A 20,979-nucleotide genomic window follows, 5' to 3' on the forward strand; every position below is an offset into this window, starting at 1 on the left:
CGCTAGATTATCGATAGTATATGTGTACGTGTGCACGCTAGTGCCGCACGCTGAAAATAGATTCTCTCAGTTCCTGATCGCTCTTAGAGTCAAACAGCCATATCACAAAAAAAAGAAAAAGCTTATATCTCCGTGAAAACGGGTCTGATTATCCTAATACTGGTAAAATAGATTCCTTACCTGAGATCAGATGGTATCCAAATAGATTATTCCAATTCCTCGATCGCCATTCCGAAAATCGATCCTTTTATTGATCCACCGCGTATACTGTACAACACATAATCCCCGCTGCTCTGAGGGTCCAGAATGAGCTGATCGACTCCGGTCACATGCGTGAGAAGTCAAATGTGGAGTCCGGGTCTTTTTTTCTCATGCCTTTTCATTGAGTCCAATCCAAAAGGGTGAATTACCATCTGGGAGACGATAGGGGGCGCTTTTTTCACATCTGAGTGCCTGGAGTGGCTGATTTACCAACGGTAGACTCTGTTGATGAAATATGAATTCAGATCGCTAATAAAAAAAAAACGAGAAACTCGTGTTGGGCATCCAAAGTGTTAATACATTAATAATTCATAGTATTAATCTATTTATGACGTGAAATCAATCTTGGCCCGGTACAGTCAGGCTTAACCTTTTGGTTGCCGTTCACGAGAATTCTTGTTTCTGTGGCCCAGCGGTTGAGTGCCGAAAAACGAAGATTCTCGTTTCTGGGTCGTTATCTATTTTATTCGCTATTGCCATTCATAATCCATCGAGGCACCTTGTGCAGGCTGTCCTGAATGGGTTAATACTGCCACCTAACTCCTTGCGGCTGCTATTGCACTCTATTTGAAACTATGTGGTTTGTTTTCTGGGCCGAGCTGCGGCGTGCAGGCAGGGTCTAAATACTCCGGCAAGACGAGAGCTTATAGGGATGGCATCGACAAGGGTTCCCGCGCCCCCCCCTCCCCCCGTTCATGTTCAATGCTGGATTACGTTGGACACACGATCGTGATCAGTATTTAGAATGGGGATCAGATAATTGGATTATTCTTTTTGCAGTACATCATAGACGAGGTAAGGGCTATATGTTATCAATCTTGCGTTGATCCGATAATTATTTTGCCGCGATCAGAGCGTGTGTCTGCGGTGTGTGTGTGGGCCGTGTCCCGTTGGTGGCGATCGAAGCATAGAAAAACGACCCCCCCCCCACCCTTTCTTGCATGCATGATGAAACATAATACCGATAATCTAGCGTTGATTTCAGATTGATTATTGATCCAGGTGAGAAATGGCACGATTTATAATGAAATGCAGTAAAACGCTGTTTGGCATCGTTTCCCGGGATTACACAGAATCACTCTAAAACTATACTCATATTCACCACGGTATAAAACGGAAATGTATGGATGAGAAAATTATCTGTTTGACCGGAAGAAACTCACTGACGATCGACCGTGTTATTAGATCCATAGCTATAATATTTAATATAGGTTTAGCACTGCAAACACCGGCATTTATCCCCATTGAACAGAGCGCTGGCACTCACGGCCCACAGCGCCCTCTGCTGAACGGCACTGGATGTGTTAAAGGGGAACTATCTTATAAATGGCCTTTTTGAGTGTTTAGCATTGTTTCCTAGCTATGTGAACTTATATTAATATGATCTATGTCTCAAAATTCTCATATTGGCGCATTCTTCCAATTCTCCTCTCACAATATTCACCCTCACTGAACTGAGTCATTTGAAAATGTGATGATTTGTGATGTCAGAAAGACACCGCTGCATGTTAATGTTGAGATGGAAGATGAGCTCCACACAGTGGCTGGACCTGGAGCCCAGGCTCAAAACGGCTCGAGATCTTGAGGTAGAAAAATGCTGTTTTTGAGGACTTGATTAGAAATACAAAACGATGAATAAAAAAAATATATATATTACAGAGGTGTTCCATAGACTCACAGGAATTGTGTAAAAGTGCCCAAATAGTGAAAGAAATTGTAAAATAGTTCCCCTTTAAGGGGTTAAAGGTGCTACAGACAACCTTTTCATGTAGAGTAATCATTAGAAGAGAAGAATACATCAATCACAGAACGTTTAGAAAGGTATTGCCCCCCCCCCCCAAAAACCTATTGATGAATCAATTCACCATTTATTAAAAAGACGTTTTTTTATTAAATAAAAAGTTTGCATGTCCAAAATGAATGTTTTAGAACATTAGTTTGTCAGATGAAAACAATTTAAATGTACTCCCATGTTTCTCCTGTCCCCTGTAGTGACTGAGGGCTTGGTGTTGACGAGCGACTCTGAGAGCGAGGTCTTCTGCGACTCACTGGAGCAACTGGACGCCACCAAGGTATTCATCACCAAGGTATTCATCACTTACATCATCACCAAGGTATTCATCACTTACATCATCACCAAGGTATTCATCACTTACATCATCACCAAGGTCTTCATCACTTACATTGCCACCAAGGTATTCATCACTTACATCGCCACCAAGGTATTCATCACTTACATTGTCACCAAGGTATTCATCACTTACATTAACACCAAGGTCTTCATCACTTGCATTAACACCAAGGTATTCATCACTTACATTGACACCAAGGTATTCATCACTTACATTGTCACCAAGGTATTCATCACTTACATTACCACCAAGGTGTTCATCACTTACATTAACACCAAGGTATTCATCACTTACATTAACACCAAGGTATTCATCACTTACATTAACACCAAGGTATTCATCACTTACATCATCACCAAGGTATTCATCACTTACATCATCACCAAGGTATTCATCACTTACATTAACACCAAGGTATTCATCACTTACATTAACACCAAGGTATTCATCACTTACATTAACACCAAGGTATTCATCACTTACATTAACTCCAAGGTATTCATCACTCACATTAACACCAAGGTATTCATCACTTACATTAACACCAAGGTATTCATCACTTACATTAACACCAAGGTATTCATCACTCACATTAACACCAAGGTATTCATCACTTACATTGCACCAAGGTATTCATCACTTACATTAACACCAAGGTATTCATCACTTACATTGCACCAAGGTATTCATCACTTACATTAACACCAAGGTATTCATCACTTACATTAACACCAAGGTATTCATCACTTACATCATCACCAAGGTATTCATCACTTACATCATCACCAAGGTATTCATCACTTACATTAACACCAAGGTATTCATCACTTACATTAACACCAAGGTATTCATCACTTACATTAACACCAAGGTATTCATCACTTACATTAACTCCAAGGTATTCATCACTCACATTAACACCAAGGTATTCATCACTTACATTAACACCAAGGTATTCATCACTTACATTAACACCAAGGTATTCATCACTCACATTAACACCAAGGTATTCATCACTTACATTGCACCAAGGTATTCATCACTTACATTAACACCAAGGTATTCATCACTTACATTGCACCAAGGTATTCATCACTTACATTAACACCAAGGTATTCATCACTTACATTAACTCCAAGGTATTCATCACTTACATTAACACCAAGGTATTCATCACTTACATTAACACCAAGGTATTCATCACTTACATTAACACCAAGGTATTCATCACTTACATTACCACCAAGGTGTTCATCACTCACATTGCCACCAAGGTATTCATCACTTACATTAACACCAAGGTATTCATCACTTACATTAACACCAAGGTATTCATCACTTACATTACCACCAAGGTGTTCATCACTCACATTGCCACCAAGGTATTCATCACTTACATTAACACCAAGGTATTCATCACTTACATTGCCACCAAGATCTTCATCACTTACTTCGTCGTCCTCCAAAAGACCATTTTTATGTGGAGCATCTTAAAACAATGGAATCTCGTTCACAGGTGGAAGTGCACAAGTCCAACGGTCTCCAGAACGGACATGCGCATTCGGAATTCTCGGCGGTCCGATCCCGTCGCGTCGCGGAGGCGGTTCCCGAGGCAACGCAGGTGGGAGAGGGGGCGGGCCGAGGCGGAGAGGGGGCGGGCCGAGGCGGAGAGGGGGCGGAGCAAGGAAAGGGTCCGCCCACGAGGAGGAGCCTGGACGCCGGGAGAGACGCCAAGCAGCACAGCCGGAGAGAACGTAAGCTAGCCGTGTGCATTTCATATTCATTATCCCATAGGTTTCAAGGTTGTTTATTGTTTGTCATAATAAAATACAGAATACTTTATGATGAAATGCTTGTTTCTGTATGAGCCCCTGAGAGTGTGCTACATACAGTAGAAAAAGTAAGTACATTTCTTTTTTTAATGTATAATAAAAAGTTATTAATAAGTAAGTAAAGTTCAAGTTCTTTATTTGTCAAATACACAACAATACAGGGGGGCATTGCAGGTAATGAAAATCTTGTGTTTGGAGCTCAGACTCAACAGTGCACAATTAAGAAACATCAATGAATACAAGAATAGTAACAATAGGTAGTAGTAGTAACTGAAAATATAAAATGAGATGAGTAAAATAGTCTATAATAGTAATTTACAGAAAGTGTCTTGTGTGTAGTGTATGTGCATGATAAGGTGCAGGGTGTGTGTGTGTGTGTCTCCAATAAGTAAGTAGTAGTAGTACGATAAATAAGATAAAATATAGAAATTAGGTAAGATAAAATAAAATGGTAAATTTTTAACAAGGCTGCTATCTCCTGTCCAGGCGGTCTTCCCCAGGGCGGCCCAGACAGGCAGCCGGGCCGAGACGACCTGGAGGTGGGGGGCGGAGCCGGACGTGGGGGAGGGGACGGCTCGGAGGGGGGCGGAGCCAAGGGGCTGCAGCAGGACACCCAGGTGCAGCAGCAGATCATTCTGGCGCTACGGAGGCTCAGAGAGGACATGAGGCGCGTGGAGGAGAGGCTGGAGGTGGTGGAGAGGCTCGTCGCTACGCAGGTAACGGGGTTCGCACAAGGTCCTTGAAGTGCTTAAAGTGCTTGATTAAAAAATGTGTTTAAGTCGAGGCCTGGAATTCCTTGAAAACAGCAAAAAAAATTAACAAGGTGCTTAAAAAGTCCTTGAAATTAAAATCAACCATTCGCATTCAATGTTTTGTTCATTCATGATCAAATTGTTCTGAATCGAGACATTTTTTGTTTTAATAACATCTGACGAGTCGCTGTCTTGCGCGCTCCAACTGCTTTTCCTCATCTCTTCGCGTGTGATGCTCTAGCTTGCTCTAGCTGGCAAGCAGGCCAAGGAGATGCGTAAAAAAAGAAGTTATACTGTTTAACAGAAATGGCACAATGTGTTCACATGCATCAGTAGTATCCTGGCTAATATAATATAATATAGCATATAATATAATATTCAGGTTTATCCTGGTTAGGATATGAGCTTAATAATCCAAGGTATTTCTAAACTGTGAATGCGTTCACATGCGTTTAACTCCACATTTGAATAATATTATCACCATATACAGTAAATGCACTGGTTGAATCAATCAGTCAATCTTTGTTTGTCCGAGGGAAGAAACAGTTGTGATTGGAGGATTGGGAAAAGAGGGCGGGGCTTGATATTAGGATGGGGAGTGTGCGTCTGTCAGCTCGGTACTGTTTGATTTGATTAAAGTTTATTTCAAATATGCAAGCAACAACAAACAAACATCAAGTACAGATATGGCCTTAAGCCGTTCAAATAATAAATGTATATAAAACATTTAAAATAAAATAAAAAACAACAAAACACTCACATTTTATTTTTATTTTCATATTTGAAAGGTTACATATTTGTGTTGTGCTCGACAGACTGGGAGTGAAGACCGGAGACCGTGTCTGCGATGTGCAGCTGCTGCCTCGGAGCGAGAGGTGAGCGAATGTGACCAGATGTTGCATCATCTGTCCATCAAGCGCTGGCTATTCAGACATGTTGCTTGTTGTTGGATGGAAATGTTTTTTTGTGGCATTTATTCCTATTGACTTGAATGATGTTGATGCTACAGAAACCACATCCCAGCTGACGCTCCTGTTACCAGGCGGCACAGTCTGCGTCTTCCCTTCATACTAAAGAGTTAATCCTTTCACTGCCGCACTTTTTTTTGTATTATTCCCTCCCCCCACATGTGTAGCCAGCCCACCGCTTCTTTTCACCTGGCAGCACGGACTCTCACTGGGAGAGTGTAACGTGTGGAAGGTCACACTACCTCTCTTAGATCCTTCCCTTGCTGTGCAGGTGCCCCAACCGAACTGTAGGAGTCGCTGTTTACAACGACCAGGACCCACCCCACCGGCTTTCCCACCCGCTAACACTGCCAATTGTGTCAGTATGGACGGTCGGCCAAGCCGGAGGTACCACAGCCGGATTCGATCCCACTGTCTCTGCGGTGGTAGACAGGCGCGTAGTCCGCTGCACTACCCGGCCGCCCACTGCCGCACTACCAAACGGTTAACCCTTGCACTGCGACAATACACAGAAGGTTAACCCTTTCTCTGCCACACAACAGCCGGTTAACCGTCGGTAGTGTGATAGTAAAGGGTTAACCTTCTGTAGTGTGGCAGTGAAAGGGTTAAAGGGGACATATTGTGGAAAATGGGCAGTGTGAAATGTTAGGGGGGGGGGGGGTCATATAGGCACTCCTTGTGATTTGGCCCAGTGATTGAAGTCTTCAGATTAACGAGCCTAAACAAGCTGTTCAGAAGTATTGCCCTTGGTGATGTCACAAGGGGACACACACACAAGCAATGAATCTGCTTTGATTCATCAATTAGCTGCAGCCACCAGGAACACTGTTCAATACGAGGAAATTAAGAGATGTGGGGAGATAAACAATTTCATTGGATTTACTGTAGTTTCAACACAAACTTATTCCACAGATTCAAGGGTTCAATTCATCTTACTCACTTCTTCACCATATATTGGTCGGACTTGACTCAATGAGGGGTTGTGGATGCAGAGGTGCCCGTTCACTTCAAGGTTGCATCCTTTCCTCAAATAAGCCTCCTCTACTTTTACTGGTATTAGCTGTTTTTACGTCCCACTCCATTCATATGGTGGAGTCCCAGCCCAGGCCTGCTTGTGAGAGAAATAGCATCTCTTCGTGAAGTTCACAGACCAAGGAATGTAGACCTACGCGCCGCCCATAGCAATCCATGAAGGACATTGCGGAAGGATTATTAGTCGGCCTTACCGTGTGTTAAAGCAGCCGTTAACACTGTAAAGACACTTAACTCCTAACTGCTCCTGATGAGCAGGTTGGCACCTTGCATGGTCGCCTCTGCCGTCGGTGTGACTGAATGGGTGAATGTGAGGCATTGGATAGAATCTCTCCATAAATTGCAGTCAATTTTTTATATTTGATATTGTTTTATATGACCTACATGGAGATGTGGAACTCTAGCTACTCCTGTCACCAGCCCTGGGAGTCTATGAAATGAATGGAGTGGGATATAAAATTGCAATATCAGTAAAAGTAAAAGAAAAAAAGGATCCCCATTAGCTGGATGCCTTGACGTTGAGCTAGTCTTCCTGGGGACAGACATACATAAAACAAACGCATACATAATCAAGCAATCCATAATCCTAATAACAAAAAGATAAAAATCTATTTCATTGGTTATAGATTTTTTTTTTATTCAAAGACAGAAAATAAGACTCATGTTCATTCTATTTAGACTAAAGAATGTAGGTAGATTCTGAGTTGTTTCTTAAAACATGCCTTTCCACTGATGGAACGAATGTTACTTGGAAGGTTATTCCATGACCTCACAGCCCTGTAATTTACAGTTTTTCTTCAGGCTATTTGTACTAGGCGTGTGAGTGTGAAGTTTTCAGTGAGTACATCGCCTGACATTTTCCCTGCTGATTTCCCTCATCAGCTCTTTGAATATGTCCCCTTTAACTCATTGACCGCCACGCTGTTTTCCCATCTCTACTCAATGGCGCCAGCGTTATTGACTATTTTAGCGATGTTTGCGGACCCATCGTGTGTTCTATATTATAGCTATGGCGACAATAGTATGGCTCATTTGACAGGCATTGTTCATAGTCCAACACTGACTAACCAGTTAATTTCTACATACTGTAGTTTGTGCGCTATTCCATGCTAAACATCGCCCCTTTCCAAAATGATCCAGTATTTTTTCAAAGATCGCGAGATATGACGCGTTATATGCATTATGCCCAAATCGATCGGGTTGATCGCCTGAAACTCGAAATACTTCCAAATCAAAGGTATATACCATATAAATATGTGTCTTCACAAAATCATCATGGGGGGGGGGGGGGGGGGGGGGGGGTTGTTTTTAACTCGAAACTGCGATTGTTACCAAAAGCTTGTTTTAGGTCCGGTAAAATACGACACTGATCGGTACAGAAGCATGTTTTAGGTAAAAAAAATACCAACGGGTTACCTAAGATAGACCTTACCTCAGTCAGAAGGTACTCCAGAATGAATAAATCCCAGTCGTCCCATCGCGATCGCAATTACTCGTGTATATTGGGCATGGCTACCATACGGGAAAGAATAGGTCTGAGGCACTAAATCTTCCACCGATTGCTATGTCCTGATTCACTTTTGAGGGGGAAGCAGCCGGAGGTAACTCGGTACTGGAAGACTACTGATATCCCCAGTTCAAAAGGCAGGCGATACTGCCACCTGGCGGGATTAAATCTTCATTGCAATTCCAACGTAGGCAGCTGTGCCAGGGAGACCCAGGCAGCTCCGAGTGAGTGTTTAGAACGGGGATCAAAGGAAAAAGATCAGAAGGAACTAAAAACGATATCTAGTTTTTGGTGCTCAAGTGTTGGCGACGAAACACTATTATTCGCTTTTGGCGCCCAATGAGTTAAAGAGACTGTTAAGGGTAAGCCGCTGTGATGGACTAATGTGTGTGTGATTTTCTCCTGCCAACAAAAACCTTATGAGCCACCTCAGCTCTTACACTTAGGTATAGTGGTCGATAGGGTTGGGTACCGTTCACATTTGAACCGATACCGGTACCTGTGAATCGATACTGGTACCCAACGGTACGTTTTTTTGGTACTTTAGTATCTAAAAATTTAATCTACCTACCTCACTTGTATAAAATAATTCCAAACTTCAAATAATTTATTATTATTATTTATTTAGAACAATTTGTTAATATATATATAATATTGCAGCGAGCGTTGTCTGCATCTAGCTTTTGTAAAGTGTGACAACACTTGCGACCGTTTTCGGCTTGCCATTGCCCCGACTGCTTTGTTGTTGGATCAAGTCAAATCCTAGGTAAGCGTGTATAGGGAGGTGTAGTGGTTACGTCATTGTTGTTTCCGGCCGGTCCACCTCGCTTGAAATCGCAATGTATTTCCTCATTGCCCATTTATTTTTTGAATTATCTTTTTTCCTCCTTTTTTCAATTTTTCTCCCATCCTGTAACTGAGGGGTACAATTCCCTGACTGTATTGATAAGTATGGTATCACCAAACCACCACCGCTTGTACTTTAACTTCTGGCCATCCAGTACATGATATAGATATGATGAACACTTGCCCACCTGATGAAACGAAGTCCACACAAATGTATAAATCGAATATTTTATATAGCAAAGGGTATATACAACGTTCACTTAATGACATTTATGATTTGAATGCACTTGTAAGGCAAATGAGTATTCGTAGGCAAATCAACATTGAATGTCCAATCTCTGGTTACGCAGGGAGCAAGTATACAACCTGGTTCTTTAGGGAACTATAGCGATGGTACTTAAATGATTATAGCTGGATACACTAAAGGGGGGTCCCGCTGGTTGTAAGACAGTAGGGGGGGGGGGTTAGGAGAGCCGCTGGCGATATCCCATCTGGCCGACGATTTCTTGGGAGAATTCAGAGTGCTGAACACGGTGCCCACAGAACCTCGGTCCGCAGATGAATACAGCTGGGCCCTCTTGTAGACGGTCGCTGCCGGTCCACAACGAAGAGACGTGAGGCGACCTCACTCGGGGTAGAGCGCCGTCTCACCTGGACTCCTCTCGGGGGGGTAGTTCCAACACTCAGCAGTGTTGGCCGTTATCCATGGCATAATCAAAGCACCCAAAGCACGTAGATAATCCAAGCCGTGTAGGGCTCGACGTCGTCCGGGTGAAGTAATCCAATGTACAGGTCCACTCGTCCTGGCCCAGAGCTCCTCGGATGCAAGCACCACACGTGGTCTGCCCAGCCTGGTTAAGACTCCAGATAACGCCAGGAACGATGGGGGTACTGCTCACTTTATAACTCTAACCGAACGATGCACCATACATAATAGACTATTATTAACTTAATAGAAATACGTCCCACTCGACGGTATAGTGCCAAACTATGACAATTCAACTATTAATCCACACAATGTCTCAATGCCTATTCTGAGGCCAAGTAGGCCATACTGCACCACACGTGCGTCGTGGGTGAGGCTTCACGTCTGTTACTAGGTTGGAGGGTAAAGGACTAATGGACTAAAAGACTAAAAGAAAGTTCTACTTTACTTGCACCATATATATATATGCGCTGTGAACAAATAGTACCATTCGTATTTCGCCAGACGTATTCCTACGCGGAACCGGGCTTGTAACGACATGTTCGTCGGCACGATTGAACTTGAACCAAGGGGCTTGGCTGCTGGCGCCAGGTTCTTGTCCAATGGTAGAATGAAACTATTATGGGCTGTTAGTAGACTAAAGGGATATTCAGTGTATATGTACAAGGAATATACAGGGGATATCAAACGATATACAAATACTATTAAATATATATCCATAAATAAATATATATATTCGGTTTAATCTGATCCTTCACAACACATCCCAATGTTAGTCGTTATGCCAATTCCCAATCCCCTTCCTGGTCGTTGCGCACTCTACCCCCTACCGTCGGTCCGGGAGGGCGGAGACTATCGCATGCTTCCTTCGACACATGTGTACCCAGCCCACCGCTTCTTTTCACCTGGCAGCGCGGACTCTCACTGGGAGAGTGTAACGTGTGGAAGGAGGATCACACTACCTCTCCTAGATCCTTCCCTTGCTGTGCAGGCGCCCCGATCGAACTGTAGGAGTCGCTGTTTACAACGACCAGGACCCACCCTCGCTGGGTTTCCCACCCGCTAACACTGCCAATTGTGTTAGTATGGACAGCCGGAAGCACCACAGCTGGATTCGATCCCATTGTCTCTGTGGTGGTAGACAGACGCTTAGTCCGCTGCGCTACCCGGCCGCACCTCATTGCCCATTTCTAAATTGTCTCTTTTAAAACAAATAAAGCATGAACATTTGCATGGTGTACCTTTCTGTGCGTATTCATCCACAATCTATAGCTCAACATGATAATATTAGCAATTAATCGTAAAATAATTACATCAAATTTTATTTCAACCAAAAAGGCTTAAACAATAATGTTAGTGATGGAAGGGAACTCATTTTGTGCAAAAATGGAAATCTTGCCCAAGGTTCATGAGGCATAATTATTACAATAGCCGATCATTCATTTTCCCAATAATAAATCCCTAAACGGGTGGAGCGCGCGGGCGGTCCAAAGTGACGTCAGACTACACCTCCCTATTGTGTGTGTGTGGGGGGGGGGGGGGGGTTAGGACATTTACAGGGGCCAGTTTCGAATTGCAGTCTCCCGTAGGTGCTCTTTGAGAGTGGTTTTGAAAGTGGGTAGTGATTCACATTCCTTTACAGCTGTGGGTAGGGCGTTCCACATTGATGTGGCATAATTGTTTGAGCCGAATCTGGGTTTAACATGATTTGTGGAGCTCCCTCTGGTGTTGTGATCGTGGTATTCACTGACCTTTGGGAAGTATTTTGACATGTACATGGGTACCTTAGTGGTGTAGTGTATCTTGTAGACCAGGCCCATTGCAAGTTGCTGTACTCTGTCGTCTACTCTAAGCCATCCTAGGTTTTCAAAAGTGGGCAGGGGTGAGGTGGGTTCTAGGAGTCAGGTCAAGCAGTAGTCTGACCAGTTTGTTTTGTGATGTTTGTAATTTAGTTTTTAGCGCCTTTGAGGTGCTTTGGTACCATGAGGTGCAAGCATAGTCGTAGTATCCTTGAATGAGTGCCCCTGCCAGAGTCTTCAGGGTATTCTTGTTGACCAGAGAGGAGATCCGGTACAAGAATCTAGTTCGTTGGTTGACTTTTTTGATTACATTGGATGACATTTTGTCACAGGAGAGATTTGCCTCTAGGATGGAACCCGGGTATGTAATGTCATCCTTCCTTGTGACTATTCATTATATTTAAACCAATGGGATTTTTCTTCACAGTTGCAGATAAAGATTAGGCTACACTAATATTATATTATTAAAACTGATGAGTTCTATTGAGAAAGTTGATTTAAAAAAAGAAAAGACTAATTTAATCAGATGAATCACTTTATTCAAATTGAGGATTTAGTTTGAGGATATTTATGGATTTAATTTTTTTTTATTATTATTAGAAACGAAGGTTTGAACGTCCGTTCGAAAAACCCTGACGAAGTTCGAAGCCCAAAAACAGGCTTCGGGGGAAACCGCTCTACACTACTTGTGTCTCAGTACATCACTATGTCTCAGTACATCACTGTCTTTGTTTCTCCTCAGGTGAAGTGGTGGCCCTTTGGCGCGTTGGATCGGACCGTGCTGCTGCTGCTGCTGTGGCCCCTGGTGGCCCAGGGTCTGGTGGCTCTGCTCCGGAGGGGCCGGAGGAAAGGACGCATCTCGTCGTGAAGTTCACAGACCAAGGAATGTAGACGTGCCGCCCGTAGCAACCCATGAAGGAAAGACGTTGGCTTTGTTGTTGTATAAGAGGAAGGATTATTACTCTGCCTAACCGTATGTTGAAGGACCCTTTTAAGAAGTTTTTATTTTATTTTTAATTATTATAAAAAGAAATTATATAGATATTGGGAGCAGCATTTGTTAGTGGAAGACAGTGGGGTCCATTTGCACGTCTCTGAAAGGTCAAACCAAGCTAAACCGCCTAGACATACTGTAGTTGGTGATAATGAGAACTAGTTTGGAAGGTGCTATATGTGATTTTTCAGAAACATGCCAACAACCCCATTGACTTCCACTAATATCGCTAACAATTTCTACTTTTCAATATCTCAAACACTAAAACGCAGGTTTTTGGTCGATTGGTCATTCCAATCGGGTAGGATTTAGAAACGGAAGGAGCTTTCCTTTCTAATGCCATAGGAGAAGGGACTTGTTTCACCCTGACTGTGCATGGAGAGGAGGCCTCGACACGCTTGAAGAGATGAGGACACGTCTCTGTGTTCTGAAGCTCGGGTTCCAGGATCTCTTTGTCTCGCTTGCTAACGCAAACGAATGGTCGTCAACAATTATTTAAGTTGATTATGCAAATGAGTGCGATTGTCCTTTTGAGGTCAGGAATCGGATATTAGTACACTATTATACTACAGTGTTTTTACACGTTTTTACCAAGACAATCCCAAGTCTATAGATGGATAGAAGAGTATAAATGTGGCATGGCTGTAAAGGGGACTTTTGTGGTTCCACTGAGGCTGTGATTCAGATACCTTGAGGTCAAGGGACCCCTTTGAAAATGGACGTTGCCAATTCCTCTCGTAAAAATGTTGCTTTAGCTTTGGAGCAACATTCATCCCCTTTACAGGTAAGCTAGCATGACATGGTTCTGTATCTATTAGGCCTGTCCCTGACTAAGGATTTGTATAGTCGACTTTGATTGGCCAAAAATTGGCAGTGATGCATCTGATAGTCGACTTACCCCCCTGAATGCAAAAAAAAGATTATATATATACATTATTATATTTTTGTATCATTCCATTTGGGCTGTGGGGGGTGCTTAATGTCTGAAGGAGTCGACTGAAGGCTTCTTGTTCTCTGCGAAAGCATGCAATTGGTCCACTGATGGATACATCTTGATATTTGTCTAGTATAGTGTGTTCATTAGACGGGTGAAATCCTCTTTCTGTGCCTGTTTTCTTAGGCTCGCTGGTATGCCCGCCCTTAGCGTTAGCCACGCTTCTAGACCTCTTTGCTTTTGGAAAGAATGATCCAAAGAAATAATATATATATATAGATTTTTTTTGCATTCGACTAAGAGGTTGGCAGTTGACTACGGCTCCTTTCGATCGATTAGTCGACTATTCGACTAATCGAGGTCAGCCCTACATGGTTCTGTATCTATGGATTCCTCAGGATTTCTAGTTTCATATGATGCCACTATTGCGCTCTAGATGTATAATTGAGCCGGCTGCAGCCTTTAAAAGTGTTAATGTCGGCTGTCTCGCCAGCTGGACAGTCCCAAAGGGTTAAAAGAAAACAAAACAAAACGCTTGTCGTACAAGTGTTGCAGAGAATTTTCAAAGGTACTACTCACAGTTGCACGAGGGTTTCGGACAGACTCTAGGGTTTGAAAGCTCTGCGTTGCTAATAAACATTTTAAATCATTTTAATAAACATGTCAACTTCAGCTACGACAGCTTTTTTTTCAAAATGGCTGCATGTCTTCTTCTACATTTTTTACATGGTTGGTGCGCCCAGCAATCACAGCGGTCCCTATCGGCCCCTGCTGGTCTGATGCACTCGGCCCCTAAGAAAAGCAGTGTTAGCTGAAGTTGACAAGTTTATTAAAATTATTTCAAATGTTTATTAGCAACGGCAAGCTTTCAAACCCTAGCGTCTGTCTGTCATAAACCCTTGTGCAACTTTTTTAATTCTCTGCGACACTTGTACGACACTTAATTGTGAGATCTTCCAATAAACATATAAGGGACTGTAGAATCATAAGAGCTTTAGCTCGTCCAACGATGTTGGTGTGACCTATACACTACAGTACCGAAAGGGGCTAGGGATGAGTTCGAACCTTTCTAATAGTCGTTCCACATTCGATTTTCATGTCTGAGTCGAAAAATATATATATATTATTTAAAAAATAATGAATAAATTTTTTTATAATTCTTATTTAATACATTTTTATATTTAGAGGCAGCCTAATTTTCATAGCCTAATTGATCTAAAAGATGCACTGTTTCTGTTTGTTTATTAAAACCGGTTGATAGGCCAATGCAATTATTATAGGCTACGATGGTGAATGGTGTCATTTAGATTTGTCAGCTGAGACGATCAACATTCTGAAGGATTATCTGAAGTGCCTATTTATGTGCAATACCCTTTGATTTTAATGATCCATTATATTAAAAAGAATAACTGAAACTGAACATTTTAACTGAACAATTTTGTGTTTTGTTTTTTTTGGGGGGGGGGGGGGGGTGAAAATGATTGGTCAGTCATGCACATCCCTAATTTAAACGACTGGGGCCTTCGTGTGTATAGACTGCAACTGTGATAACAGGTTATGAATGGACAGTGTTTATAAATTGTACGTTATGAGTTTATATCGTACATAATTGTAGCGATGTACAATTCTACACGTCAACGAAGGTTGAGCGATAACTGTTTGAGTTAATTGCTGTATTATGAACAACTGTGTGATATAATGAAGCATGTGCTGAAATAAAAAGGAAACCCTGAGCTTTGTGACGTCCGTGTGTAATAATTGAATATGAACAGATTGGGGCTGTACCCAATAGTTTGAAGCTTCATTCATAACGTTGACATTCTAAATCAACATTTGAATATAAAAAAAAAATTAAATGATTTTTTTTGTGTATTCATTCTGTTTAAACCAATGGGGTTTTTCTTCACAGTTGCAGATAAAGATTAGGCTATAGTATTATACTATTATAGCAGGGACGTGCACAGGACTTTAGAGGGGCAGGTGCTCAAAGGCTGAAAAGGGCACTGGGCCTGTGCTATTTTTGGGGGCCCTTTTTGGGCGGGGAGGGGCCTTTTTATGCTTTTTGGGGGGTTTTGGTGATCAAATATTGAATATTGAACTATAATAATCAGTGCAGGAACTCACTTATCCTTGAAAGACACTTATCACTGACTTAAAAGGCCCATACATCTCCATAAATGTTCAGGGTGGAGGGAATAAGTGCTTACCCTACAGACCCCAAGTCTGTTAGGACAGCAGACTCGGTTGGCACTGCTCAAAGCTTACCTTTTTAAAATAGCTTTTAAATGAATTATTATCTTTTTCATTGTCTTATTTTTCTTTATTTCTATACATTTTACTTAAATATTTTATTATAATTTGTATCATTGTTTTATGTAGTTTTTTGTATCATTTTATTTGTTCTTTTTTAACCCTTTATCTGCCGGAGCTTATTCTCATCCTTGTAGCCTCTCTGCCAGCACTATTTGTCTATGGAGATGTTCACCTTCTTTGCAGGGCTATAACTTTTTAAATTGTATTGCTAAATTGACATTACTATGGCCCATTCAACATCAATTATCTATCGTTCAGGATGTAGGAACGTTTTCCTTTTTCATTCATACAAAAATACTGTAGAGTATAAATATGTTTTTATCATTTTCTGCTGTATTTCATAGAACGTGAGTTATAGCCATTTATGCATATATTAGATCATCAAATGCAGTTTGATAGCGATTGACGGCAGATAAAAAATTTCAATTGTACAATGTCCTAAACGTCATGACTCATCTGCTGGTGACCGGGGGGGGGGGGGGGGGTCGTTTATAATGCAATGACCGACGTTAAATGATTCATGTAGTATGGGTGATATATAGATCAGAACAGTTTGTATGGATAATAATAATCAAAAACGCTGAAACTCACCCTCTTACCGTTGGGTGATGAGCGTGGAGCAAAAAGATCGCTATTATGGGATGTTGATCTATGCGATCCATTTCCAGGTTGTATAATACTATATACGTCCAAATAATGTTTATTGAGTTATGGCAACGGATCGATATCCAGTGTATCAAGATGGAGTCCCGCGAGCGATAGTGAGTGGCCGGAGGGAATAGGGAGACACACCGGCGTCACAATTATCAACATCCGGTTATCGGCCACCAGGTGGGGGCATTGAAGCGTTGGAGAGTTGAGCGGAGTCCTACAGCGCCAGTCAAGGATCCGTGTGTGAAATATGAATACCATGACAGAAATTTGAAATATTGATCTCAAAGACGCTGTAAAACGTCATTGGCAGATTACACATGACGAGGAATGACGTCTTAACACGTCATCGGCAGAGAAAGGGTTAAGGTCAACAAATTATTTATATTATTCAAATGGAACTCAAACATGTTCCGTTGTGATGTCACAGTATGATGTCATAATCAAACATTCTAGAACATTTGTGATGTCACAGTATGATGTCATAATCAAACATTCTAGAACATTTGTGATGTCACAGTATGATGTCATAATCAAACATTCTAGAACATTTGTGATGTCACAGTATGGTATCATAATCAAAAATTCTAGAACATTTGTGATGTCACAGTATGATGTCATAATCAAACATTCTAGAACATTTGTGATGTCACAGTATGATGTCATAATCAAACATTCTAGAACATTTGTGATGCCACAGTATGATGTCATAATCAAACATTCTAGAACATTTGTGATGTCACAGTATGGTATCATAATCAAACATTCTAGAACATTTGTGATGTCACAGTATGATGTCATAATCAAACATTCTAGAACATTTGTGATGTCACAGTATGTCATAATTAGAGCTGGGCCGCTAACGGCGGTAACGTGCTGCGTTAACGCGATACTAGTATTGCGCGATAATTTAATTAATTCATTATTTATTTTTGTACCTTTATTTACCCAGGGTAGGTTCGCTGAGCACAGATGCTCTTTTTCAGGAACGCCCTGCTTCACATTCACACAGTTCCATTCACACCTGGGAGCTGCCCAGTACAACCACAGTTGACACCATTGGCCACTGAGCAACTCCATAGTTCAAGTTTGAAATGCTTCTTTCTGTTTTGCTCCTGAGTTTGCTAGATACTGTACTGTACTGGTAATATTATTTATTTGTGTTAACTTCTGAATAAAACAACTTATTAAACACAAGGACATCTTATTGAACATTATTTTGATATTTCATTACCAATTATCATAGCAAAACAGCTTTTTCAAACAGTCTGTAATGCATTTTGGAAATGGGAGATGGGCTCATGGTGTAATGGGCCACCTGGCCTGAGAAACATAAGGAGGAAAGAAAAAGTAAGGACTTACTTCTGGTCATTATTTGGGTAGAACACACATATTTTGAATGCCTTCGGCAGGTTTCTTTTTTTTTTGAGCCATTGGTTAAATCCAGGATTGCAGATAGATTAATCTAGATTAAAAAAATTAATCTATGCCCACCTCTAGTCATAATCAAACATTCTAGAACATTTGTGATGTCACAGTATGATGTCATAATCAAACATTCTAGAACATTTGTGATGTCACATTATGATGTGATAATAGACCATTCTAGAACATTTGTGTACAGTATTATTCAACAATTCTCTCAGAAGCTCTCAGATCTCAGAAGACCAAGTGAAGATATCACTTGTTGTTTCCGGCTACTTGTTTGTAAGCTTGAATATATTCTGTAGATACAATTTAAAATCCCCACATGGAAAAGGAAACAATGTCCTGTACAATCCTTAATGAGCTGCCTCTGGAGGGAAGGTTCTGTGATGTGGTTATTAAAGTCAACAGCACTGAGTTGAATGCCCACAAGGCCCTCCTGTGTGACTGCAGTGACTATTTCAGGTAAGTTTAGCTTGGTTCAGGTTAGCTTGGTTCAGGTTAGCTTGGTTAGTAAACAGATACCATACTGTACATTTACTGTAAACCGATACTATACTGTACTTCTACTGTAAAAAGATACTATACTGTACTTCTACTGTAAAAATATACTATACTGCACTTCTACTGTAAACAGATTCTATACTGTACTTATACTGTAAACAGATACTATACTGTAATTCTACTGTAAACAGATACTATACTTAATAATAATAATAATAATGATGGATTGGATTTATATAGCGCTCTTCACTTATACTGTGCTTATACTTCTACAGTGAAAATATATTACTACTAGGGCTGTCCCCGACTAAGGATTTGGATAGTCTATGATTGGCCAAAATTTTCCATTAGTCGACTATTAGTCGACTATATATATATATATATATATATATATATATATATATATATATATATATATATAAAAAAAAGTATATATATATATAAAAAAAGTATATAATATATATATATTTTTGTATCATTCCATTTGGGCTGTGGGGGGTGCTTAATGTCTGAAGGAGTCGACTGAAGGCTTCTTGTCCTCTGCAAAAGCATGCAATTGGTCCACTGATGGATACATCTTGATATTTGTCTAGTCTAGTGTGTTCATTAGATGGGTGAAATCCTCTTTCAGTGCCTCTGTGCCTGTTTTCTTAGGCAGTTGGCCTCTGGTGTGCGTGCCATTAGCGTTAGCCACGCTTCTAAGAGGTTGGCAGTCGACTACGGCTCCTTTCGACCGATTAGTCGACTATTCGACTAATAGGGGTCAGCCCTAATTACTACCAGAGCATGTGAGCGGCCGAGAAATCCGCTCCTCGCTGTAGACGTCTGGTTCCGCTCTCATTCGCTCATGTTGCCCCCCCCCCCCAAGTCGCTCACCGCTCACCTTCATTTGCGCATCAAGCGCTCCCCGCTCCACAGCCCGCTCATCAGAATATTTTTGGAGCATGATGTAAATTAGCTTGATTTGACCAAACTACAACAGTCTGCACCCCCTGGGCCCCTTAACAATTGTTTGTATTGAACCGTATTGTCTTGTACCCATTCTGCAATGTTAAATAACGTTTATCCATTCAACTAGCTGTACTATGCTATGGTAGCTAGCCTAGCCGCAATGCTATGGCAGATCCCATTCACGTTAGCATGTAAGCTAACAACAACAGCGTCAGCTTTAGTCTCTCGCTTTTTGTGAGACTAAACTCCGCTCTTGGTGGTACATTGTGTTGGTGACTCTGCACCCCCTGGGCCCCTTAACAACTGTTTGTATTGAGCCGTATTGTATTGTACCCATTCTGCAATGTTAAATAACGTTTATCCATTCAACTAACTAAAAGTTGCGTTCGCCCGAGGTCCCGAGGTGATTTAAAGATGGCGGATTCTACTTTGGACTTAGCAGGATGTGTAGTGACGGTTCACCCTTCTCATTGGTTGAAAATGGCCTTCATGTTTGTACATCGCCACCTATTGCTTTGGCATTGTACTACATGTATATTACATCAGTTTCTGTGTGATCGTGTGCACTGAGCGGCTCGGAGCGGAGGAGAGCTCTCGCTCCAGAGTCGCTCGGACCCATTTTAAAACCCACTCCACGCTCACTTCAAAATCCACCGCTCCGCTCCGCTCACATGCTCTGATTACTACACAGGACAGAATGTTGCTTACTGTTTACTCATCAGATATCTCTATACTCTGCGTCCCACAGAGCCCTCTTCACTCGCTGGAGCGACTCAGAGAAACCAGTCTACACTATCCCTGGGGTGTCCCCGGGTATGATGCAGCTCATCATAGAGTACTCCTACACACACTTTGTGCTGGTGACAGCAGAGAACGTGGAAGAGCTTCTGGTGGCTGCAGACCAGCTTCGCGTCACTGGTATAGTAGGAGCGTGCTCTGACTTCCTAGAGGGCCAGCTGTCTCTGGAAAACTGTGTCGGCATCTGGAGGTTCGTGGACATCTACTGCTGCCCTGACCTGAGGCGCAAGGCCCATCTCTTCATTGTGTGCCACTTTGAGGAGATGTTGCACGTCTCACAGGAGTTTGTGGAGCTGTCCCTGCAGCAACTGGTGGACATCATCGAGAGGGATGACCTGAACGTGAAGAGCGAGGAGACGGTGTTCGAGGCCGTCCTCCGTTGGATCGACCACTCCCGTGAGGAGCGTAAAACACACATCCCTTTGCTGCTGCCCAAGGTAACTAATTGTATTAGTGTGCATTACATTAAAACAACACTAGGTTCCCTAGTACAGTGGTTCTCAAACATTTGGGTCCAAACTGTTCCCTAGCAACAGAAACCGTCTACAACAGATGTCTAAGTTGTACCCGCTGT

The 20,979-nt window shown here is 41.8% G+C and overlaps 1 protein-coding gene across 1 annotated transcript in view; it reads left to right on the forward strand.

The window, feature by feature from the left end:
* The window catches only part of acbd4 (acyl-CoA binding domain containing 4), a 41,651-nt gene extending 26,468 nt beyond the window's left edge, over positions 1–15,183 (forward strand). The window contains exons 8-12 of the mRNA XM_084330520.1: positions 2,254–2,348; positions 3,910–4,147; positions 4,712–4,941; positions 5,793–5,852; positions 12,578–15,183. Coding sequence (XP_084186646.1) covers positions 2,254–2,348; positions 3,910–4,147; positions 4,712–4,941; positions 5,793–5,852; positions 12,578–12,703 — 749 coding nt within the window. The 3' untranslated portion in view covers positions 12,704–15,183. The remainder of the gene's footprint in view (positions 1–2,253; positions 2,349–3,909; positions 4,148–4,711; positions 4,942–5,792; positions 5,853–12,577) is intronic.
* The last annotated feature ends 5,796 nt before the right edge of the window (positions 15,184–20,979 follow it).

Source organism: Notolepis coatsorum, assembly GCF_963971535.1.
Source record: "Notolepis coatsorum genome assembly, chromosome: 15".
Taxonomy (NCBI): Eukaryota; Metazoa; Chordata; class Actinopteri; order Aulopiformes; family Paralepididae; genus Notolepis; species Notolepis coatsorum.